The 25,504-nt window shown below is 43.4% G+C and overlaps 2 protein-coding genes across 4 annotated transcripts in view; one reads left to right on the top strand and one right to left on the bottom strand.

Moving 5' to 3' along the window:
* Positions 1 to 7,291, bottom strand: part of DDX54 (DEAD-box helicase 54) — a 32,560-nt gene extending 25,269 nt beyond the window's left edge. The window contains exons 1-2 of the mRNA XM_073630406.1: positions 7,034 to 7,291; positions 736 to 850 (exon numbers count right to left, since the gene is read on the bottom strand). Coding sequence (XP_073486507.1) covers positions 736 to 850; positions 7,034 to 7,153 — 235 coding nt within the window. The 5' untranslated portion in view covers positions 7,154 to 7,291. The remainder of the gene's footprint in view (positions 1 to 735; positions 851 to 7,033) is intronic.
* RITA1 (RBPJ interacting and tubulin associated 1) lies at positions 7,235 to 24,399 on the top strand. 3 transcript variants are annotated; one of them, XM_073630432.1, is made up of 3 exons: positions 7,235 to 7,331; positions 14,558 to 14,868; positions 16,555 to 24,399. In XM_073630432.1, the coding sequence occupies exons 1-3, from the start codon at positions 7,329 to 7,331 to the stop codon at positions 16,979 to 16,981; spliced, it is 741 nt and encodes a 246-aa protein (XP_073486533.1). In that variant the 5' UTR covers positions 7,235 to 7,328; the 3' UTR covers positions 16,982 to 24,399. The 3 variants fall into 3 exon arrangements, with proteins under 3 accessions (XP_073486533.1, XP_073486542.1, XP_073486551.1); XM_073630441.1 differs by having other exon boundaries at positions 7,257 to 7,523; positions 16,555 to 24,398; XM_073630450.1 differs by lacking the exon at positions 7,235 to 7,331 and adding an exon at positions 12,563 to 14,080.
* The last annotated feature ends 1,105 nt before the right edge of the window (positions 24,400 to 25,504 follow it).

The following is a 25,504-nucleotide window of genomic DNA, read 5'->3' as shown; positions in this document are numbered from 1 at the left end:
TCTCGCATACACAGTGGGATGCCGGCTGTGAAGCCGCAAGCAGCAGAGCCAGCTGCCCACATTTAAGATGCCAGCAGAGGGAACCTGAAGGCTAGTTATGAACAAGCCCGGGTGAGGACAACGCTGATTTCCTGGACAAGTAAGTGTTCTGTTTTAAAAGTAAGCAGCTACTGGATTTTTTAGCTGTTGACTTATTTTTTTTTTTACAAAGTGGAGAACCTCTTTAAAGAGGAGGTCTGCTCACCCCTGCAAAATTAAAGGCCGGCAGCTACACATACTGCAGCTGCTGACTTAATAATAATACACTTAGCTGTCCTGGAGTCCAGCGATGTCAGTACCGCAGCTGATGTTTCCATCAGCTGTCGGGTGCTGCCGCCACCATTGCGGGTAAGGGAACCCTGCAGTGTAGCATTACGGCTACTGTGCATGCACGAGGGACCACTGCGCTCTCCTACTGGCCTGGTGGCGGGGGAAGGAGGAGGGAGCCAAGCTGGGACGTAATTCGCTGCGGCCCGGACTCCTGGAAGTGGGGACAGGATACCTGTCAAAAGGTATCCACTCCCCCCAGCCCCCCTCCCCCCGAAAGGTGCCAAATGTGGCACCGGAGGGGCGGTGGATGATGAGATAAATGAGCAGAAGTTCCACTTTCGGGTGGAACTCCGCTTTAAGCAATGTTCAACTTAGTTATGTCCTAACAGTTTTTTTTTTTTTTAATACAACAGACAAAAAACATACCCATTGATTGAAACCCTCCTGACTTCTTTTTCTTTTTGTTCTGTGCTCGGACCAGTTGCCTAGTGTCTAATTCTGTATCCGAACCACCATCTGCGGTGGGGAACGATGGTAGGTGCTTTATGGAGGGGGAAAAAAAACAAAAAAACAATACATTGAAAAGATTTCATTTTTTATTAATCTCTTAAATGTAAATTTAAAGTAAAGATGTGAATAAGATAAACATTAAGGCCCCTTTCACATAACGCCCCTGTCAGTTTTTCAGACGGACTATTCATCCCTATGGACTGGTGGCTTTAAACGGACTTGTGTCTGTTTACACCCACCTACCTTCGATCTTCTAAAAACAAACTGAAGAGGTCCCATTCTCCTCCATGTAGGCAGAATGGAATAGAGATAGTTGGGTGTAAACGAACTCAACTGTCCATTTACACCCAACCGCCCAAAGAGCCGAGCAGGCTCTGCCCTGATTAGCATGGGATCCCGTGCTGATCGGAACAGGGGCCTCCCTGTGAAAAAGGGGCCTAATAAAACATCTCTAGAGACTAAAGACAACATCTTAAAAATATTTTAACCCCACCCATCAGTGCTCCAACCCTGAGGCTAAATTCACACTTGGGATGTCTGAAAAGTGATCTGCTGTGGATCGCATTTTACAGGACAGCTAAGCAGCTACTTTGAAATGTTCAGGAGGCGATCCTGCAGCCTCCTGTATGCCTGTTTTTTTTCTTTCTTTGCTGAAAAGCAATTCTTAAAGGAACTAATACACCACAAACACAGGCCAAGGGTTTGGCTCACAGGTGCTGTGCGACCCTGTTGCTTGAATGGGCACCTTTGACAGATGGTGCAGCTGGTCAACTCAACAAGCCATGTTACATTTCCTGCTGCCATGACGCAAAGCCCCACAGCATGTGCACAGCGCACTCTGGCTGTATGATAAGATTAAGGTGGGTCTCAATCTTAATTGAGAACAATCTGTTCTTACCGTCTGTGTGAAAGAGGCCTTAAAGTTCTAGTAAAGCCTCACACTTTTTTTTTAAGCTAATAATTAACATGTTATACTTACCTGCTCTGTGCAGTGGTTTTGCACAGAGCAGTCCCAATCCTCCTCTTCTCAGGTGCCCCGCCGGAACACTCCTGGACCCTCCCCCTTGCCAACTGCCCCTACGGCAAGTCACTTGCTATGGGTGCACTCACAGAGTGCAGCTCGGCCCCACCCCCTCCTCACTGGCTGTGATTGACAGCAGCAGGAGCCAAGGGCTTCTGTTGCTGTGTCTGAGCCAATGAGGAGGCAGAGACCTGGGAGAGCCGCTGCCCTCATGCACATTGCTGTACCGAGATGGGGCTCAGGTAAGTATTAGCGGGGTAGCTACACAGAAGGTTTTTACCTTCATGCATAGAATGCATGAAGTTAAAACAAAATTAAAAAAAAAAAAAAAAAAAACACACACACACACACACACACCTTCAGCCTTTACAACCACTTTAAAAGCAAACCAAAGGTTTAAAATAAAAGGCATCCGACACCGCTTTCTAATACCTTTTCACAACATTGTCTTGTGCACAACAGGACCACAAAAACCCAAGGCATCTAAATGTGCTAATCTGAGCACTTCTCTGTAGTGACAACAGCACTCCGTACCCCCAAACAATCTTTAAAGTGGAACTTTAGTCATTTTTTCAACTTTCCATCTATTAACTCTTCTGCCCTTGTTGTTTTAACTTTGGATAGTAAAACATTTTTTTTTCTGCCAGCAAATACCTTATACAGCTCACTTCCTGTTTCTTGTCTGGTCACTAGCCTAGGCTTATGACATCATGCTCGTGAGAGTTTGACAGGAAGGGAGGGGGGTGAGTCATAAGAGGGCCAATGAGAGCTGCAGAGCTGGAGGTGTGCCTCTGTGTAAATCCAGGAAGTGAAAAGGCAGAGGCTTCAGCTGCCCACAGTTAAAATGGATGCCAGACTTAGTGGAGGAAGATTTCTGCAGCATATTTGGCAAGTACAGAATCACAGTATATATAAAATAATATGCAAAGTGGTTAGAGGGAAGCTGCAGAATGACAAAAATGTTTTTATTACAAATTATGTGAGCAGACTGCAGTTCCTCTTTAAGACCTATTCCTATGGCAGGAAGCATTACAGGGCATGAGACAACAAGGAATATAGAAATCGTGTCTCATGTATGAATGTGAGTTAGGGACCTTAGATTGTAAGCTCCTTGAGGGTCTAGGGACTGATGTGAATGTAATATATATGTATAAGCGCTACGTAAATTGATGGCGCTATATAAGTACCTGAAATAAATAAATAAATAAATAAATAAAATGACAAAGCTTAACAGCTGCATTTCAGTCCTATGGCCAATATATGAAGATTAAAACTTTAGGTATGATTCTTATTACAGAGTGACATTGGTCCACCTTGGATGCATTCCTCATACCTGACTGATCCCTGTTGAAGCTGCAAATCACTACAGTAGCTGCCACTACTATGGTGATAGCAGCAATCTTCCGAGTCCAGTGCTGAGTGGCTGCCCTACTCGCTCGGCACTGCCGCCATTAAGAGAACGCCTTGTATTATTGAAGGAATGCAAGATGTTCTCTGAATGGATGAGGTGGATATCATGATGTCATATTCATCTCATCAAATCAGAGAAAGCCTTGTTTTAGAGTGTTGAATGGCACTGTAATGGATTAGCGCATATTATATGTGTTACCGTGATTTGGCCAAAGAGCTGTCACCAGAAGAGAAGGAAATTTTTTTTTATTGGAGACACCGATTCTGGTAAGCTAGGGATGAGCTAAGGAGTGTTCAGACATGGATCCAAGCCCACCTAAGGTTTCTTGCCAGGAATCTGTCAAAGCAGGCACCAAATCATAGGCAGTTCAAGCATGCCTAACAGCTGTTTGTATAGGCACAGCTGAAGGGAGAGGCATGCCTCTGCAGCCTATGACTGACTGTCCGCTTTGACAGATTCCTGGCAGGATAAATCAAGTGGGTATGGACTGGTGTCTGAACATTCCTGGTGACAACTCAGTAAGCACAAAGTTCCCCCTTTTTTCTGCAGGAAGTGAAGGGAACTCTCGTCTACAAGACTCAAACAGTAAGGCCTCTTGCACACTGGAGCTTGAAAAAGCTCAGTACAGCTTTTTTTTTTTACTTAGCTAAAATAAATAAAGCCCATTATTGGGATGATTGGATTATTGGCTGCAATACTGAGAACCCTCACTAGATGTCAGTGTACTTTATACACATATATATGGTAATGACACAATTTTTTAAATCAAAATATGTTATTCTTTCCTGCAGTGCTTGATACAATGTTGCAAGAAGCAGTTGCTAATGTTTAACTGTTCACTTGCTAATGGAAAAAATTACATTTGACCTGTTTTTGATGGGAATATGGGTAAAATTATTATTTCTCATGGGGTTTATGGGAGGAATATCATGTTAACACCTGACAATGAACATATTTAACCCATTACTCCGTGGGTGCTCTCAGGTGGGTACAATGGCTCACATTTGGTGGACCTGCCCCTGGGGAATGCAGATTATGGGTCAGAATCTATGCGCTGCTTCGCTACCTTTTCAACAACACTATAAAGAGCTCCTTCTGTGGAAACCGATCACAGAACTTCTCCGTCCTGAACGCCAACTGGCAGCACATATTTTTACTGCAACTAAATTGACCATAGCACGGGCCTGGAAAACCAAGGCCCTTAGCTTTGAAACTGTTAAAAACTGCGTGAATGACATCATGGTAAATGAGAAACTTACTGCCGTATTATCGGACACTCATGACAAGTTCCTCCGGGTATGGCAACCCTGGGTGGCTCATAACCACTCTACACGATTTGATCCAGTGCTCCTTTCTCTTTAATGAGCCTCTGTTCTCCCCACCCCAGGGACCCCCCTCCTTCCCTATCCCCCTCTTAACTTCTCTCTTTTCTTTTGCATCATATGCTTACGCTATTATTTTTTCTGCTTCTCTTTCTCCTCACTCTCTATTTCTTCTTGTTGCTCTGGCCCTCAGGCTTGGTCCTGCTGGGATTGGATATTTGTTATCAAGCAGTTTATCTTGCATATTAGTGAATGTTACCCTCTTTTACGTATTCAGTTTAGTTTGTTTTTATCTTTATTTTGTAATGCTACGTGTTATAACATCATCTCATCATATGTTTCACATATGACCTTGAGTGTCAGCCATTATATAACTCTGGATCAACATAATGTCACTCTGCCAGAACTCGCAAGATGCGGACATTCTTTTAAAAGTCACCTGTGCTCGCCCTCAGACTATTGAGGGCTGGCTCAAGTTTTTGGATGTTAGATTAACCTGCCCGAAACCTGCAGTTTTATACCTGTTAGTCCACAATGTATCCACCACTATTTTTTGTACTATTCTGTTGATGTATATCTTCAATAAAACCCTTTGTACCAGAACATATTTAAAGGGGTTGTAAAGGTAAATTTTTTTTTTTTTAAAGTAACAAACATGTTATACTTACCTTCACTGTGCAGCTCGTTCTGCACAGAGTGGCCCCGAACCTGGTCTTCTGGGGTCCCTCGGCGGCTGTTTCAGCTCCTCCCCGCAAGCATTAACCACCTTAATGCGAGCTCCCTCGCATGGTGGTTAGTGCTTGCGGGCATGCTCCCGTGATACAGCCGGCGGCTATAGCCGCTCACTGTATCACTCGGCCCCGCCCCCAGCGCGTCGCGTCATTGGATGTGATTGACAGCAGCGCGAGCCAATGGCTGCGCTGCTTCCAATCCATCCACTGTAGCCAATCAGCGGCCAGGGTGAGCGGAGGAATAGATGTCGGGAACGCGAAGCTGACTTTCGAGGCGTCAGTTAAGTAAAACGGGGGGGCTGGGGGCGGCGGTATTGTCAGAAGTTTTTTCACCTTAACGCATAGAATGCATTAAGGTGAAAAAATTTTTACCTTTACAACCCCTTTAACCCATTAATGATAATAATATGCATATAATTATTTTTCTACATCGGGATTATGGGTGGAATATCAATATTGTAGTTAAACATACATAGGAATATATTTAACTAATTTCTTTTTAGAATTTGCATATAATTATTTTTCTACATGAGGATTATGGGTGAAATATTACAGTTAAACATACATAGGAACGTATTTAACCAATTTCTGATAATAATATGCTTATCATTATTTTTCTACATGGGGTATATGGGTGGAATAATGTAGTTAAACATACATAGGAACATATTTAACTTATTTCTTTTAAGAATTTGCATAAGTTAAATATGTTCCTATGTTTAACTACAATATTCCACCTTAATCCCCATGTAGAAAAATAAATAATTATATGCATATTATCAGTAATGGGTTAAATATGTTCATTGTCAGGTGTCAACATGATATTCCTCCCATAAACCCCATGAGAAATAATAATTCTACCCATATTCCCATCAAAAACAGGTCAAATGTAATTCTTCCATTAGCAAGTGAACAGTTAAACATTAGCAACTGCTTCTTGCAACATTGTATCAAGCACTGCAGGAAAGAATAACATATTTTCATAAAAAACAGTGTCATTATTATAGGTACTTATATAGCGCTGTCAATTTACGCAGCGCTTTACATATACATTGTACATTCACATCAGTCCCTACCCTCAAGGAGCTTACAATCTAATAAATAAATATATATATATATATATATATATATATATATATATATATATATACATACACACACACATATATATTTTACACTGACATCTAGTGAGAGTTCTCAGTATTATAGCCAATAATCCAATCATCCCAATATGCAGTTTAGTACGTCCCCATTATTGTAATGTGCCTATGCACACAGGCGCGTAAACAAGTGTTGTGCATTCTTTAGAAAAAGAAAAAAAGAAGACTTAGAAAAATCTGCTTTTTTGGTCAGTAATTTACACCTCATGTGTGCAAATAACCATTTACATATTGTGCAGAACGAGAACTCGAGAATAAGTTACGCAAGCGCATATACACGAAAATGCGTGTAAATAAGCGCAGAGACATCCAAAAAAAAACCCATATGAAACAGTAGATGCTCAAACATGAGTATCATGTGTAAGAGGCCTAAAACAAACTTACAGGCCTTTTAGCTCTTTTTTACGAGAACCAAAAAGAAGGACCAAACAAAATAGCTACATATATGAAAAAGCATAGATTTCCTATATTCCCTGTCTGGGTTGTTGACGGTTCCCTGAGTGCACAGAGATCAGATCCAGGTGAACACGTCTATGGAGTGATCGTTCTTCCTCATCCCAGGCTCTCACCACTTCATCCTGTTCGGGGACCCCAGCGGTGACATCAAACTCCCCGGTGTCGCTGTCCTCTCCTCCTCGGTCTTTAGCCGGTTTCCGTGCCCGGTGCCCCTTCCTCTTCTTCTGAGCCATGCCTAAAGTTCTACAATTCAGCGATCAGCCCTGGCAGGTCCTACACGATCCCTGACTCCTACAGATCACACACGTGTTTCCCCTGCACCCGGAAGTGATGATGTGACTGACTTCCCCGACTGTACCATTGGGCTCAGAACACGGGGGGCGGCTGTTTCTTCCGTTCTCTCCAGCTATGGTGTGTGGCTCTCATGGCAGCCCGAAGCTGAGCGAGGATAACGAGAGCCGGGTCCCGGGGGGGGGTCTCGGAGGAGCTGAGTGTGTATTAGGATAGGAGAGGCTGGGAGTCGGACCCTCCCAGGGTGATTGGGCGGTGCCGGGCGGGAGGTGTTTGTGTTATCACCATGGGAGCCCGGAGCTGAGCTGGAAGGTAACATTAGTGGGTTCTAGGTGCTGGGACAGATGATTGTTTAGTTATCCGGGCACCCACAGGGTCCTCCCCTCCATTCCTCTCCTGTTCTGACCTCCCACTACCAACACTGCACCTCTATTCAGGAAAGGTACAGAAGGGCTCCACCATAGCAGGCCTCTGCTCACTGTCTGAGACTTGGCATCTCAATGGGCAACTTAGCAGTGAGCCTGTGTGTGGTCAATGCAGGGAAGAAACATATTGACTTTAGTGCCCCTCCATAGCTGTAAACCCTTCACTGCCCTGTCTGGCCATGAAGCTGCTGGGAGAGACGAGGGACATCTCTGTGTGAGCTCTAGTCAGAGCTTACACATAGCTCGGGACTCTACCTACTCCAATCGCGGCTCGGGACTCTACCTACCCCAATCGCGGCTCGGGACTGTACCTACCCCGATCGCGGCTCGGGACTGTACCTACCCCAAGCGCGGCTCGGGACTGTACCTACCCCAATCGCGGCTCGGGACTGTACCTACCCCAATCGCGGCTCGGGACTGTACCTACCCCAATCGCGGCTCGGGACTGTACCTACCCCAATCGCGGCTCGGGACTGTACCTACCCCAATCGCGGCTCGGGACTGTACCTACCCCAATCGCGGCTCGGGACTGTACCTACCCCAATCGCGGCTCGGGACTGTACCTACCCCAATCGGGGCTCGGGACTGTACCTACCCCAATCGGGGCTCGGGACTGTACCTACCCCAATCGGGGCTCGGGACTGTACCTACCCCAATCGGGGCTCGGGACTGTACCTACCCCAATCGGGGCTCGGGACTGTACCTACCCCAATCGGGGCTCGGGACTGTACCTACCCCAATCGGGGCTCGGGACTGTACCTACCCCAATCGGGGCTCGGGATGCCACCTCCCCCAATCACAGAGCTGGGCCAATCAGCAGCACTGCCACACGCTGTGCCCCAGATGGCTGCTCAGATTGGTAGGGGAGGGAATAAAAGGCTGGGGAAGGGGACTTTGACGCCTCATGCCCACAGGGTGTATGTAAAAGCCCCTTTGACACCAGCACTCTTGGCATGAAAACTCTGCTCTAAAAATGTGGTAGAAGCCACGTATTGTACAGGTGTTTAAGTGCATCTAGTGTTTGAACATTAATGCATTCAATTGGCCAGAATATTAAAGTGATAATAGCACAGATTGGTGTAAAGGGCCAATCACAGCGGCCCTATACCATGTGATTAGCTGTGTCCAATCCCAGCGGATCACATTCAAACAGACTTGCCAGTTATCGGCAGTCCTTTCCTCACATGCTGTGTCTGTGTGAGGAAATGAGTGCCAATAACCGACAAGCCTCTCAGCACACTATTTACACTGATAATCAGGGCACTAATCATCAGTGTCCATCAGTGCAGCCTCATCAGCGCACATCAGTGAAGAAGTAAAATTACTTATGCAACAGCGCTAAAAGCTGAAAATTGGCCTGGGTAGGAAGGGGGATAAAATGGCCCAGTATTGAAGTGGTAATTTATTCTGGCCATTGAAATGCATTTACATTCAAACGCTAGACCAATCTAGCTTTTAGATGCGATTAGGAGTGTTCAGTGTTTTTTCTGCTCTTCAGCTCTTCTCCTAAATTGTCCCTAAGGCTAGGTTCACATCTGTGCTTTTTTCTTTAGTGGGTTTGCAGATCCACAAAAACACACTACAAACCATTTAGTGTGTATGGGTCTTGCTTACATCTTTGCAATTTCCTGCAATGCATTTTTTGGAAATGTGCTGGGACTTTTTTACATGCAGCACGGTACGTTTTTGGTTCCATAGACTTCAATGGGATTGCATCAAAAACACATGTGGGCCAATCATCTATGGCCATGGCATTACCTGCCATACAGCTACATGCCCTCTGTATTCATGCAGAGAGCGGAATTTCTTGGCCTTAGACAGGTGACAGCTTCCTGACAAGCTGACAAGACATGAGTTCAGACCAGGTTCCAAACATGCCCGAGCTCATCACTAAGCCTGGGTTCACACATGTGTGGTGCGAACTGAAGCTCAAGTTTCACTGGGAAGATAAAAATCAGTTGTTCAAAGGTTTCACTGCGTTGTAGCTGCGGATCAGTGAGCGGGGAGAAGGGGAGGGAGGGGGGGAGGTGTAGTGAGAAGGAGAAAATCCTTGTTCAGAACGCAATGCATCTGCGAATCAGATGCGTTCCCATAGGAGATAATGGGCTTGTAATTCGCACCGCAATGCCCAAAAAACGCACATATGTGAACCAGATACATTCAAATTAATGTATTTTAAAATCTCCTGCAAATTGGATGCGGTGTAAGCCGCATCTAATTCGCATAGGTGTGAACTGGGGCTAAGAGTTTCATACTCTGCACCATGCCACCACTGGAGGAAGAGGACACATAACCAGACCGAAGACCCTAGGAAAGCCTTGTTGATTTCCATCATCCAATCACGTGCAAGCAAAAATGCTGTTACTTTTTTTTCTTTGCACGTGATTGCGTATTCTTTGCGAAGTTAATTTTTACCACATTCACTAAGCCAAATTAAATTTCTCTTGCAAAGTGAGCCCCATAGAGGCGTTTATTCCTCGAATTATGTGGCTAAAGGTGTGAATTGTCAGATCACCAAGGTAGAGATGTTAAAATGGCATTCTATGTGGAAGATAATCAACCTATACACATTCCTTAGTTATTGGATTGCAGTGTCTGTGCTGCTTGTGTGGATAAGGAATACTAGGGTATTTTCCTGACTTTCAGTAAGCCTCCTTCACACGGGCATGCCAAAGCATATTCCTATGGAGGGCTATGCTTATACATTAATGGGGATGTGCAGGTGCTCCGTGTATCCCTGTGCAGGCAGTCCTGTTGATGTCAGACAGGATGCAGCGACAGCACAGACACAGACGCTGTTCCCAATCTGACATATGTGTGGGTGCATGTCCCCGAATGCAGACAGTGAGGTTGATTTACTAAAACTGGAGAGTGCAAAATCTGGTGCAGCTGTGCATGGTAGCCAATTAGCTTTTAACTTCAGCTTGTTCAGTAAGCCTCGGTTCACACCAGAGGCGGCACGACTTGCAGGTCGCCTCACCGAGGCGACCTGCACACGACTGCCCGGGCGACTTGCAAAACGACTTCTGTATAGAAGTCTATACAAGTCGCCCCAAGTCACCCCCAAAGTCGTACAGGAACCTTTTTCTAAGTCGCTCCGATTAGAACGGTTCCATTGTACTGAACGGGACGCTACTTGTCAGGCGACCTAGGTCGCCTGACAAGTCGTCCTAGTGTGAACCGAGCCTTAAGCTTTGACTAAAAAAACTGGAAACTGATTGATTGATTTCTATGAAGAGCTGCACCAGATTTTGCACTCTTCTATTTTAGCAAATCAGCCCCTATGTGTGTTCAAGGTCATGCACCTGCACGGATGTCAGATTGGGAGCAGCGCCCAAATTAACATGAATGGGAATGCCTGCATGGGAATGCATGGAATAGCTGTGCATTCCTGTGTGGTCAAACACGGCCCTCCACAGGTGTATGCTTTCGTAAGCCCTGTGTGAGCGAGGCCTTAGAACTGAAGACATGGCTTGCATAAGATATTAAAAATTCTCTACATTACACAAACATATCCAGTTGAATGTGACTTACTGCTATTAGCTTTTCTCCCCAAGTTTTTATTTTTTTTAAAGTGATTTGTGGTGTTTTGACGTTGGAGGAAGGCTAGTATTTAAGAGGTGGACCTAGTATTTTGGTGCAGGGTTCGCTTTAAATTCTACTTGAAGAGAAATCAACCCCCTGTATATACAGTAGCCTAGTTCTAGGATCAAGGGTCTTTCACAGACACAAAGATACTGATCTTAAAGCGGAGTTCCACCCAAAAGTGGAACTTCCACTCATTTGTCTCCTCCCCCCTCCAGTGCCACATTTGGCACCTTTCGGGGGGGAGGAGGGGGCAGGATACCTGTCTGAGACAGGTATCCTGTTCCCACTTCCGGGAGCCACAGCCGCGGTTATTGACGTCTCCGGTCGGCTCCCTCCTTCTCCCCCAGTCACCGGGCCATTAGGAGAGAGGAGCAGAGCCTCACGCATGCGCAGTAGGGTTCCCAGCTTAAAGCCGTAAGGCTACCCTGCCGGGTTCCCTTACCCACAATGGCGGTGGCAGCCAACATCACTAGACTCCAGGACAGGTAAGTGTCCTATTATTAAAAGCCAACAGCTGCAGTATGTGTAGCTTTTGGCTTTTAATTCTTGCAGCAGTGGGCGGACCTCTGCTTTAAAGCATTTGTAACCCCCAAAAAAATTTAAAAAATTGATCCTGTTGTATAACAGCACAGTGCTTGTGCTGTGTAATTTGGCCCCTTGTTTAACCTAAAAAACCTAGCTGATCCTGCCTGGTTCTGCCCTCTCTTCTGTAAACTGACCACAGTTCATCATAGCTGCTGAGTCCTCCTCTGTCCTTTTCTCCCCCATCCCCTCCCTTCCTGTCAGCTAGTCTGTGCCACTCTGCTTCCCTCCCTGCTGCTATAATATCTGTATTCTAAACATCCCATCCTCTCTGTTCGCTAATGTTATGTGCCCTAGTGTCTGTGCTGAAAAAAAAAGCCGATTTATACCTTATCTCAGGGCGTCTCTCGGCACTCACATGACTACTCGGCTCTCTCCTCCTTTCCTCCCCGGCTGACGTCAGCAGGAGTTCTCAGCCCCTCCCACTATAGCTGTCAGCCAGGGAGAGGAGAGAGCCGAGGAGTCATGTGAGCGCCGGGAGATGCTCTGATATAAGGTATAAATCGTCTTTTTTTTTTTTCAGCATAGACACTAGGACACATAATGTTAACTAACAGAGGGGATGGGATGTTTATGATACAGTGGCTTCACAACCACTTTAAGTAGGCCTCATGTACTTACAGGTACCCTGTATCTGCAATGGCAGTTTATACACTTTGTGGACATACAGGCTCACTTTAAAGTGTTACAAGGCTCTTTTATTTGATGCAGTTAAGCATGTTTAGCAATTGGAATACAGGCTGATTTACAAAAGGTGAAGCTTCTCAACTTTTTTAGTAAATTGGCCTTATTGCATGAAGTCCGTCAGTTAAAGCGGAGGTCTGCTGAAAAAAACATTTTAAAAGCCAGCAGCTACAAATACTGCAGCTGCTGACTTTTAATATATGGACACTTACATGTCCATGGGGCCCGCGATGTCGGCAGCCGAAGCTGATCCTTCCTTCGGCTCTCGGCTACTGCCGCTGCCATCCTCGGTAAGGGAATAAGGAAGTGAAGCCGTGCGGCTTCACTTCCGGGTTCCCTACTGCGCATGCGCGAGTCGCGCTGCGCATCCTCTCAGGTCCCTGCTGTGTTCTGGGACCTGTGTGTCTCCCACAATACAGCGGGGAAGGAGGGGGTAGGCGCCGGAAGTGGCATAGGTCACTGCAAGCACCGCGGTGATCTATGCCAGGAAGTGGGAGCAAATACCTGTATTAGACAGGTATCTGCTCCCTCCTCCCCCCTGAAAGGTGCCAAATGTGACACCGGAGGGGGGGGGGGAATCCAAAAAGTGGAAGTTCCATTTTTGGGTGGAACTCCACTTTAACAGGACAGGGGATGTCAGACTCAAATATAGGGAAAAAAAGAGGATAACAATAAGGCTGGCCATAGATTGAGGGAATTTCTTTTCTGCAACCAGGGGAAGGTCGGCCATAGACAGAGAAAATTTTTTTTTTGCTGCAACCACGGGAAGCTGTCCCTGCCGGGAGAACACAGTGATTATTGCTAGCTATAACAGCTGCTAGCGATAATCATATGTAAAATCCAAAAGGCTGGTTGTACCCAAGTTGACCGATCGATGAACTTGGGTATATTCAGCCTGCTCATACATGGTTCAAATCTCGTCCGGTTCCTGTTGAACCGTCCAAGATTCAAACTGTCTATGGTTGGCTTGAGGCTGAATGCACACAGCCTTATAGGGGCTATACAGCATTAAGGGCCTTCATATTCACTTTTTAGAAGATATGGCTGCACGCAGTTATGCACCAGGGGTTCCGTATTGCACCTGTATGCATACAGATGTATACTCTGAACACATCTTCTAATTCATCTAAATGAGCTGTTGTATGCAGCAACTGCAAGTCTGGGGAAAATGATTATGCACGCACTGCACACTGTATGGCCATGTGCATGTGGCTTAAAGTATTGCTAAACCCACAACAGTAAAACCTGTCTGTATATGCAGCATAGCATGTTTGTTATACTCACTGTGGAACTTAAGGGGGTAATCCTCTGCATTGTGTAAAAAGGCTGTTTTATCCTGTATGCACAGATCCCTCCCCTCCTGCACTGTCTATCTGGGGAAAGTCAGCTAACACAGGCAGAATAGCCGACCTGCACTTGTTCAGTTGTGTCTTTTATGCTGGAGAGAACAGTTTCTTGTTCTCAGAGCTAGCCAGGTCACATGATATTGACATCACACATGCAGTGAAAATCTCCTCATTCCTGAACTCTCAGCACTGAAAAAACTATGCAGTTTATCATGTAACCGTGGTATACAGATCATCCAAAAAGGTATATAGTGGCAGTATTTTAATGTAAAAGGAAGATTTATAAGCTGTGGGCACTGTGGGGGGGGGGGGGGGGGCAGATGAACTATTTTCATATTACTGGGTTTAGTAACACTTTAAGTCATTCAAAAATATGACAATTTGCAATTTTAATAAAGGCTGAGAAATTTACATACAAGTGTTCAGATGAAGGGATGGCAATGTTGTAACCTTGGATATTTCGTTTATTCTATTATGTTGTAATCTATTATATTCTAATTGTTTACACTTGATAATGGTGTTGGGCATGGTACAGTGTTTTTGATTTGATGTAGCTTATTCTGTTATTTTGACTGATAATTTGTAGAAACGTATTTTATGCTACATATTAATATAGTGAATGTGTAGGAAAAATGTGCAGAATTACACATTACTTTGAATCAGGCCTATTAGAGGTTATGAATTGTGATACTAATTCTTACCTTCTGTGTACCATTTTTAGGTCCTCTGGCTTGGTTTTATGATTTCTGTAGATATGTCTCTGGATCTCTCCATTACGGGACATCGTACCTCATTTCCTCCAAGTAAGACTAGAAGTGCGTATAGATTTAAAGCCTCTAATTCCTTTGTGGATGAGACCCTCTTTGGCAGCTTTGGGGGCAAAGTAGATCCAGCCCTTCAATGGACCACAGGTTCTCCAGGTCAGGTATCACTTTCATGGCGCCCAGAAGAGGAAAAGGAGTCTAAAGGTCATGCCATCAGTAGGACTAGCTGCACCCCACCAGGGACACCCCGAAAGAAAATATATTACAGGTAGGCATTTCCTCTTCAATTCAATCATCTATAGAGCAAGAATCATTGTGATAACAAGAATTTATCTTTTTGGGATTTAGGGAAAAAAAATACTGGTAGTTACTAAAAAAAGTTTGGATATCAAACATTGCTCCTAGCACTGCCCTATTAGCTGACCAGTGTAGAAGGCAGAAAATACGTATATGTCTACAATGGGGGACAAATATGGTTTGGTATAACTCAGACTTTACTGGACACCATCTCCAGATCAATAACCCATTCCCTAGACAACAGCTAGGTACTGTACATCTCATTGTAACTGTTTCAAAACAACAGGGCCTCAACTGCAGTAGTTCAAAGGATCTGATCAGAATACAAATTTGGAAGCTGCCATTGCTGAAACAGAGGCTCAGGACTCTCATCTGCTGTTTGTGTAATGGGTGAAGTCAGGGAATTAAAGGGCAGCAAATTTCAGGTTTTGGTCGATGTCTGACCTTCTGAAGCTCCAAGTACAGGCAAGACTGTTTAAAGCAGAAATTTACCCTTAACAATTTGATAAGAAATAATGTTCTATAGCAAGGAACATACATTCCACATTAATAATTATGCTACCAAAATTAGTGTGTGCTGTAAACTGCCTCCAGCATTGCTCCTGTTTCTTCTTGGCGGAGGGTGCCATTTTTCTGAAGCCCAGGGCCCCTGAACAGAAGTAAAGAGGAACCAAACCCATTGATTTATCAGTTTCAAAAAAGTTACATTCCTGGAATGCTGGGATTGCTAACTGTCACATTTGCTTGTGTCCTCATCCAAACTGTCAAACCATCAGATGACTAGTGTTGTAACTGATTACATGTGCAGCACCATGGCAGTTGCAGATCAAACAGAAGCAGCTCCCTTGGCTGTAAAGGATAGGAGGGTTTAATTATAATTTAAGGCTGTCAGCAGATCAGCCTCTACAAATTTAGCAGTGCCTAAAAATAGAGAGTGTAAGAACCCATGAAAAAAAAGTTTTTGTGATATGACCAAGGCAAAGGCAGAGCTCCTCTGGACTGGACGGCTTAAGTAGGCAGGACTGACGAGCAGGATATCATTAACAGCTGAGTAACTGTGGAGAGATAGGAGCTGGCAATTAGCCAACAGCTGAGTGGCCAGCACAGAGAAGGAAGGGCTGAGCCCAGCCCTGACATGACAGAGAGCAACTGAGCATGTGCAGAGCAGAGTGAAACTGTGTATTACTGGAATTTAAACTGTATAGACACTTATTTTTAATGTTTTACATAGCTATACCTGCAAAAGGTGCCAGTCTGAAGTGATCTAGCAGGTATTAATTTTCTGACTAAAATTCCACTTTAAGAGACAATCCAAAGCCTGCTGCACCTTGCCCTCTGCCTGTACCTATGGGGATCCACTCTGAAACTGGAGTCTCATTGTGTGCACTTGTGCCAAACCATCTCAATATGACCCATTAGGATTCTTTAAATGGTGGTCAGTTAAACTGAAAAGTGCCTTTGAAGTGGAGAAGTTCACCTTCTCTAGAGAAAATAAGTAAAGTTAAAAAGGGAAGGGCAAACATTTCACAATTCAGCTTGCATGGGTATAATATTTAAAGGTTGAATGCTGAAACAACAGTTATAGATGGGGCTGGCAATCAGTATGAGCACTAATGTACTGTATGTTTGCCTTTTATTATATTTCCCTCTTATTCAGGGTAAAGAGCCGCTCACCTTCATATTGTGATGAGTCACTGTTTGGACCAAAGGTGGAAGAATGTGGTTGGGAAGCACCATGGGTCAAGAAAGAAGATACCCTCAGGATTCGTCCTCTACTCTGGAGCCCACCTCCAGTAGTATGGCCACAGAACTCCAAGCCAAATACCAAACAAATGCCACTCAAAGCTGTACATCCTCATGACAATGAAAGCAGATCTTTAGAGACACAGAAGATGAAAGGAAACTTCTGGAAACCACCAGACAGTGACTCTGACTCTGGAGGATGCCCCTCTGTGGCTGGTCCCTCACCCAGTGCAAGGGGTCGCTGTAGCTCATCTGAAAAGAACAATGTTCGATCTGCAAGCTGCTCAGGAAGACTAACTGCTAGGAGAGGTTCAATCACAGAACGACCACCGTGGAAATGATGTTAATCTTACATTTAATTGCCTGGTTTGAAATTATGTATATAGAAAGATGTATGTATAAACAGCTCCTACAGCTAGTTGATAAAAAGTTAGAAGGAATGAACAGGTGAGGAATCATTCAAATTTGTTACAGTGTATGCGTTGGCAGATATAATAGTCTACCATTATTGTTATTTTAAGTTCACTTTTTCAAAAAAAATAATAAATGCACATTTTTTGCAGGTAAAAAAATGTGCGTTTATTATTTTTTGTAGTAGGAGCTTGGAAAGCATCGCAATAGCAATCAGTAGATCACTGTGGGTGGAGCCCATACGGCCGCACTGTTTTCAAACAGTGACAGCTAGTACAGGGAACTTTTCCCTGTACTGCTGCCACTGGGAGGGGGGGCACTATTACATGTTCCACTCTAAAATCGGGTTAAACATGTAACATGTTCCCAAAGGTGAACGTATCCTTTAAATGTATTTTAAATAGTACCTCAACCTGGTATTGTACCAGCCTTCTGTAATCCCCTGTATATACAGTAATCTTTCAGACTGGTAAAGAAAGGGACAGCCTTGTAAGCCAATCAGTATTTAGTGTATTGAATAAGGTTCTGAGCAAAATACAAAAACAAACGGAGCGTGCTGATTGGATGAGGGAAGTATAGTTGCTGCTCTTTCAGTAGTTAGGCGCAGTTTGATCAAACTGCATTGCTTTGAGTGGTGAAAAAAATAGTTTAGTCTTTCATATAGATAAACCGTTAAACAGGACTAGTTTTTTCTTTTTCGGCAGTCAGGGAAAGTTCACACATAAGTATTTCAGCTTTGTATGCCTACACTTACACTTTAAAGTGTGTATGCAATTCTATAGCAAATCAGGTGCTAAAAATAGGAATGGTAGAGAAAAATATTCCCCAATCCTCTCGTCTATTTTTGCTGCCTTCTAATGAAAACCCACACATACACTTTAAAGAGAAGCTCCAGTCTCCTGTGAAAAAATGTAAGTCAGCAGCTACAAAAACTGTAGCTGCTGACTTTTAAAAAACAGCCACTTACAGTGCCTTGAAAAAGTATTCATACCCCTTGAAATGTTCCACATTTTTTTCATGTTACAGCCAAAAATGTAAATGTATTTTATTGGGATTTTATGCAATAGACCAACACAAAGTGGCACATAATTGTGAATTGGAAGGAAAATGATAAATGGTTTTCAAATTTTTTTACAAATAAATATCTGAAAGTATGATGTGCATTTGTATTCAGCCCCCTTTACTCTGATATCCCTAACTAAAATCTAGTGGAACCAATTGCCTTCAGAAGTCACCTAACTAGTAAATAGAGCCCACCTGTGTGTAATCTAATCTCAGTATAAATACAGCTGTTCTGTGAAGTCCTCAGAAGTTTGTTAGAGAACCATAGTGAACAAACAGCATCATGAAGGCCAAGGAACACAGGTTTAGGTTATAAAAAAATATCCAAAGCTTTGAACATCTCACGGAGCACTGTTCAATCCATCATCCAAAAATGGAAAGAGTATGGCACAACTGCAAACCTACATGGCCGTCCACCTAAACTGACAGGCAAGGAGAGCATTAATCAGAGAAGCAGCCAGGAGGTCCATGGTAACTCTTGAGGAGCTGCAGAGATCCACAGCTCAGGTGGGAGAATCTGTCCACAGGACAACTATTAGTCGTGCACTCCACAAACCTGGCCTTTATGGAAGAGTGGCAAGAAGAAAGCTATTGTTGAAAGAAAGCCATGAGAAGATCTGTTTGCAGTTTGCGAGAAGCCATGTGGGGGACACAGCAAACATATGGAAGAAGGTGTTCTGGTCAGATGAGGCCAAAATTTAACTTTTTGGCCTAAAAGCATATTGCTATATGTGGTGGAAAACTAACACTCCTCATCACCCTGAACACACCATCCCCACCGTAAAACATGGTGGTGGCAGCATCATGCTGTGAGGATGCTTTTCCTCAGCAGGGATAGGGAAGGTGGTCAGAATTTATGGGAATATGGATGGAGTCAAATACAGGGAAATCTTGGAAGAAAACCTGTTAGAGTCTGCAAAAGACTTGAGACTGGGGCGGAGATTCACCTTTCAGTGGGACAGCGACCCTAAACATACAGCCAGAGCTACAATGGAATGGTTTAGATCAAAGCATATTCATGTGTTATGCCCTGTACACGCAGTCGGATTTTCCGACGGAAAATGTTCGATGGGAGCTTGTTGTCAGAAATTCCGACCGTGTGTAGGCTCCATCGGAATTTCCGTCACACAAAATTTGAGATCTGGATCTCAAATTTTCCGACAACAAAATCCGTTGTCGTAAATTCCGATCGTGTGTACACAATTCCGACGCACAAAGTTCCACGCATGCTCGGAATCAAGCAGAAGAGCCGCACTGGCTATTCATTTTTCTCAGCTCGTCGTACGTGTTGTACGTCACCGCGTTCTTGACGTTTGGAATTGCTGAGAAAATTTGTGCGACCGTGTGTATGCAAGACAAGTTTGAGCCAACATCCATCTGAAAAAATCCATGGATTTTGTTGTCGGAATGTCCAATCGTGTGTACGCGGCATTAGAATGGCCAACCCAATGTCCAGACCTATATTCCAATTGAGAATCTGTGGCAAGATTTGAAAATTGCTGTTCACAGACGCTCTCCATCCAATCTGACAGAGCTTGAGCTATTTTGCAATGAAGAATGGGCAAAAATGTCACTCTCTAGATGTGCAAAGCTGGTAGAGACATAACCAAAAAGACTTGAAGCTGTAATTGCAGTGAAAGGTTGTTCTACAAAGTATTGACTCAGGGGGGCTGAATACAAATAATGCACGCCATACTTTTCACATATTTATTTGTAAAAAAATTGAAAACCATTTATCAATTTTCTTCCACTTCACAATTATGTGCCACTTTATGTTGGTCTATCACATAAAATCCCAATGAAATACATTTACATTTTTGGTTGCAACATGACAAAATGTGGTAAATTTCAAGGTGTATGAATACTTTTTCAAGGCACTGTATATGTTCCATGATCTAGCAGCGTTCTCACCCCAGCTGGTTTCACCTGCTGTGTTTTTTTTTTTTTTCTGCACTGGCATCTTAACTATGGTGACCCAGCTGTGGCAGCTTGTGGCTGCACAGCCGGGTGCCCACTGAGCATGCGCTAGAAGCGCTGCGCATTGTTAATGGTCCCGCAGTCTTCTGTGACCTGTCATGTGTCCCACAAGACTGCAGGGGGGGGGGGGGAGCTATGCTTCCAATCACCTAGGCAGTCGGGGAGCAAGTGGGAGCAGGTACCTTTCAAACGTGACAATTCTTGAAGCAGAGTGGGGCACAGTCCTTAAAGCAGAACTTCCCCTTTTGGGTGGAGCTCTGCTTTAAGCTGTTTATTGCTACAAAAAATGTTAAAATGTCTAGTTTGCCATTTAAATGTATCTATTGCCAAAACTTTTTTTTTTACGTTTTGGATATAGTAGGTAATACTTCAGATCTATATAGTTGTATATTTATTGCTCTGCTTATCTATCAAAAAGTGTTTTACAGGGCTAAACCCAGTGGCAGCTGGTGCTCAAAATTTTTTTGGGGGGCGCAAACAAACAGAAAAATACTGAACCTCCCCCCCATCAATTGCAGCCTTACTGTGCCCATCAAATGCAGGCATTGTGCCCATCAAACGCAGCCACTATACACATCATATGCAGCCACTGTGCCCATCATATCCAGCCATTGTGCCCATCACATGCAGCCACGTGTGCCCGTCATATGCAGCCACTTGTGCCCGTCATATGCAGCCACTTGTGCCCATCAAATGCAGCCACTTGTGCCCATCAAATGCAGCCAGCCATTTGTGCCCATCAAATGCAGCCAGCCATTTGTGCCCATCAAATGCAGCCAGCCACTTGTGCCCATCAAATGCAGCCACTTTTGCCCATCATATGCAGCCACTTGTGCCCGTCAAATGCAGCCACTTGTGCCCATCATATGCAGCCACGCATCCCGCTTCCTGAAAGGGGCCGTGCGCATGGATGGGGGGGCGGTGCCCGTGCGCCCACAGTGCACGGGCTGTCACTGGCTAAACCTTTCATCCAATTTCTAAATTGCTGCATTTGTAAATTCCAAAAGCCAGAATAAAGGAATAGTCCTGGTTAAAAAAAACACTTGTGGGTTAAACCAATCATTTTTTTGTACAATTCTCCTTTAAGGGGGGCATGTCAGGAGTGTGTGTCCTATGCCTACAGTACATACTTTGCGAATAGGTGTCCCTCATTCCCATCTCAGAAAGTTGGGAAGTATGCTTCAGAATAACAAAAGGTAGGAATCTGCAACAAAGTTTGTTAAAATCCCTGCAATGTACATGGATTACCCAGAGGGGAATGTTTTTTTCTCAACAAAAGTGGAGTTATGCCGCGTACACAAGACCAGAATTTCCGTCAGAAAAAACTTGGATGGTTTTTCCGACGGAATTCCGCTTAAGCTTGCCTTGCATACACACGGTCACACAAAAGTTCTCTGAACTTTCGACCGTCAAGAACGCGGTGACGTACAACACTACGATGAGCCGAGAAAATGAAGTTCAATGCTTCCGAGCATGCGTCAGATTGTTTCCGCGCATGCGTGATTTTTTGCGCGTCCGAATTGCATACAAACGCATTTTTGGATAGGAACTTTTCCCGACCATAAAATAGAGAACATGCTCTCAATCTTTTGCTGGCTGGAATTCCGCCAGCAAAAGACCAATGGCGCATACACACGGTCACATTTTCCGACAAAGAGCTCTCATCGGAGTTTTGCTGGCGGTGTTTCCAATCGTGTGTACGCGGCATTACTCTTTAAATGACTGGCTTTGATCTTTTTTTTCTAGCTGATGTAAACAAGAGCAAATATATTTGAGTTGTGCCTCTGCTTTCATTTTAAAAAGTGGAACCCTGTTTATACACCCAGTATTGTTTTTATCACTTTCTAGCATTATGACTCTTGCCTTATTTTGGGAAATTAGTGTACTTTGCACTTAATTGACCTGCTTGGCCAAAAAAGGTGCTGTCAAAATATTATAAACAAAAAAAAAAATCAGGTTTCCACATATTAGCAGTTTTATTCCTCTGTATGCTTTTTTTACTTAAAATAAACCTGTCTGCCTTTATAAACTTGTACAAGTCTTACCTAAGAGCAGACAACACAATATACCTGCTATTCTCTTTCCTAGCTAGAAAACCTTTCCCTGTGTGCCTCTCTGAAACGAATTTCAATAAATTATTAGATGTTTGAATTCTGTGACCCCCAAAACTGCTATCTCCCCCCAGCCAATAATAGTACTCTCAGTAGGACAAGAAAATAGTAGTTGGTTGGATTCTTTCCTGAAGTCAGGCTCCTAGTAATATACTGAACCTAGTTCTAAGAGGTTCATAGAGGAGTGCTTTATGATGCAAAATGTAACTGCAGCATTTAGGATGTATATAAATATGGGAGGCATTAATAATAATGACCACCACCCACTCAAGGCCAGGCTAAGAATTTCATTTCATTTTTCAACTGAATGTTAATAGTCCATGTAAATGGGAGACAATAATACATACAGTAATTGTTGCAAGTATTATGTATGCTCCAAAAAAAAGATTTTTTCACATTTTGGTTTGTAATTGTACCTTTTCATTGAAGGTAAAAAGGGAGTGCCTTGCTAGCTAGTGCCCTTTTGTTGGGATGTGTGCCTCTGTATAAATTCTATAGACTCCTTATATATTATTATGTGTTTTAAACTATTTATTGACATTAATTTTGTCAGTGATTGTTTTTCTTCTAAATTCACATGATGTTTGTATTCACTAAAAAAGTGTTCTCTCTATTTCAACACCACATCTTTTATTTATGTACTGTAATTACCTTTGTAATAAATAATCTGTACTTGTCAGAATCACGAGCTGTCAGTTAGTCATTTAACTTTGCTTCACACTGGAGTTCATAGTCTGGAGTCTATAGTTCATAGCACAATAAAGCAGTATTAAAGGAACCAGCAAGAATAGAAATATGGGAGCTGTCATTGCCAGCTTGCTTTTGGAGGTGCATGATCTGAGGTTATACGTCAGGAACTTAATCTCCTGGGTTTTGAACTCAGGTTTCCCACAGCCTGGAGCATGGATTACCTGTTCTACCACTGCAACCTTTACTTTCATTTTTGGGCTGAATATGGAGGAGCTCAGGTGTGTTTAGATCCTAATCTGAATTTGCCTGAGCTATCCTGCCAGGAAGCCATCAGCTGCAGAGTGGGGAATGCCTCGGCCGTTTTTATGATTGTGTGATGCGCAGTGACAGCTTCCTAGCGGGATAGCTTAGGCAGCGTCAAACTAGGATTCGAGCATGCCTGTGCTCATCTCTGGTGCTAAATTGAACTGAACGAGTCTCACCTGCATCTGATCATGTTTGTAGTCAATCAGGATGATCGACCATCTATTTAGATTCACATTTTTTCTTGCCAAATTACTGGGATCCACACATTAATCCTGCCTGCTGCTTCTATTTCGTAACTGACCCTGGCTTGTAACACTGATGTTGGTTCTCTGCCGCCTGCACTGACCTTGTTTTCTGATCATGATGCTTACTGTCTTCCGCCTGCACTGACCCTTGCTTCAGACCTCAACACTAATTCTCTGTAGCCTGTACTGACTCTGGCTTGTGACCACAGTGTTTTTTCTCCGTCGCCTGCAATGGCCCTGGCTTGTGATCCAGACTACATAAGTTTCTCTTGATCCACTGAGAGCTGTACCTAACCTGAAATTTCAAGTTTCAAGGCTCAAACTTTCAAAATTTCAAGTTTCAAACTCTCACAGGTACATTCTGACCATAGATGATTTTTTTTTGTATCAGCCAGCAGCTGATCAAAAAAGAAACAATGCATGGATTCCCCCGTACACACATTCAAGGTGTATGGGGGGAATCCTCCCCGCTGCACTATTGTATTCTGACAGCTGGACTTCTCCACTGCCAGAATATACTGATCAGTACTGCAGCTGAATGGCTAATCAAACAAAAATTTTTTAACAGTCCCATTCGAGAGGAGTTGATCATTAGGTCAACTTCTCTCAAATGGGAACAGCCATAGATGGATCGAATTTCATGTGGGCCCTGCTAAACTATACAAATTTCGATCCATGTATGGCCAGCTTAACTCTGTCCGTCTTGTCCTTTTTTCTTTATTTAGTGAGCACTCACCCCAGAGGGAGCTCTGTATGTGCTATATACATGCTTGTTCCGGGTCAGCTCACCTAGTAATGTTGGTATGATAAGGTAAGTAGCCCTGGAGCATGCATCTTTTAAACAAGTCAAAAATGGCAGCTGCAAGTTTCCTAATAAAATGAAATGTTGGATCCCCTTACCTAAAAGCAAAGGCTGGTGAAGTTCGTGTGTGATGTCATCACGTGAGTCGGGTGACACTGCGGCTGGCTTGCGTCTTTCATATACTGCTTGTGATATATTGCCTCTTTGTAAGTGCAACTTTAATTTTTTAATAAAGCTCTTTTTTAATAATGCTCATTAACTGTTTTTTACGTTATGATACTTATCCCTATTTACTGTATACCCTATACCTGCCTATGTGGAAAGTGGCCCTTTGAATTTAAGGAGTGTTTGTGTCCAATCCACCATTGATAGTGCCACAACAGGATTGCCTTATCATTAAAATAGCCTACTGTGGAAATGGAGTGGGTGTTTGTTTGATTTCTGTCATTCGAGATCCATGTCATCTGGTAAGAGGCCACTCTTTCAATATAAGAAACACTTTTGAGCACTGGAGCACTTTGAAGCGGAATTTTCCATAAGCAACTGAGCACCTTGTCACCTTGTAAATCATATGGACTTTTTTTGAACAGATATGTTGTATGATGGACTTTAATGTTTAGTTTATATATGGGTGCACTTTTTTATATATTGCACATTGATTTGTTTGCACTAGCACTTTATGTATTTTTTTTTTTTATATTTACATATTCAGTTTCAGTTTTATAGGGGTTATCATATTATTACGGTATATGCACATTTTTTATGTGGATGTATATAGAATTACATTTTTAATTTTTTGCGATTATATTATATTATGCACAATAATTATTAGGCCAGTATTCAGGATATTTGAGATGCAGAGGTTCACATTACTTGTGTTGGTTGAGTAATACATCATATTTTCCCTTGGCGATAGCCTGACAAATATCTTACTGTGAGTGACAAGGCTGAGAACTTAGTCTGTCCATGTTCACACAGCTGGAGCAGCAGGACTTATTGTTAATGCATAGATGCAGTACGCGCAGAGGTAGAAAAATGTTTGTGTCTTTTTCTATGTAATAAAGAGAATAAGCTGCATCCACACTAGACCACATTTGTTTTTCAACCTTGAGGAGGGTTTTGCTCTCCTAAGGGTTAAGGGCTAGTTTTGGTGGTTAGACTAAAAATCATGTGCTTAGGTTTTGCAGGGTTGAAGTGTATGTCAAGGCCAAAAAAATAAAATGCAGTATATCTCTGCAATACATACACATTTCACCATTT

Source organism: Aquarana catesbeiana, linkage group LG01 (assembly GCF_042186555.1).
Source record: "Aquarana catesbeiana isolate 2022-GZ linkage group LG01, ASM4218655v1, whole genome shotgun sequence".
NCBI classification, from domain to species: Eukaryota; Metazoa; Chordata; class Amphibia; order Anura; family Ranidae; genus Aquarana; species Aquarana catesbeiana.
This window is presented reverse-complemented; position numbering and strand designations above follow the sequence as displayed.

Coding starts and splice junctions, on each gene's coding strand:
- RITA1 (XM_073630432.1), top strand. Junction 14,869..16,554: donor CGAAAGAAAATATATTACAG/GTAGGCATTTCC, acceptor CCTCTTATTCAG/GGTAAAGAGCCGCTCACCTT.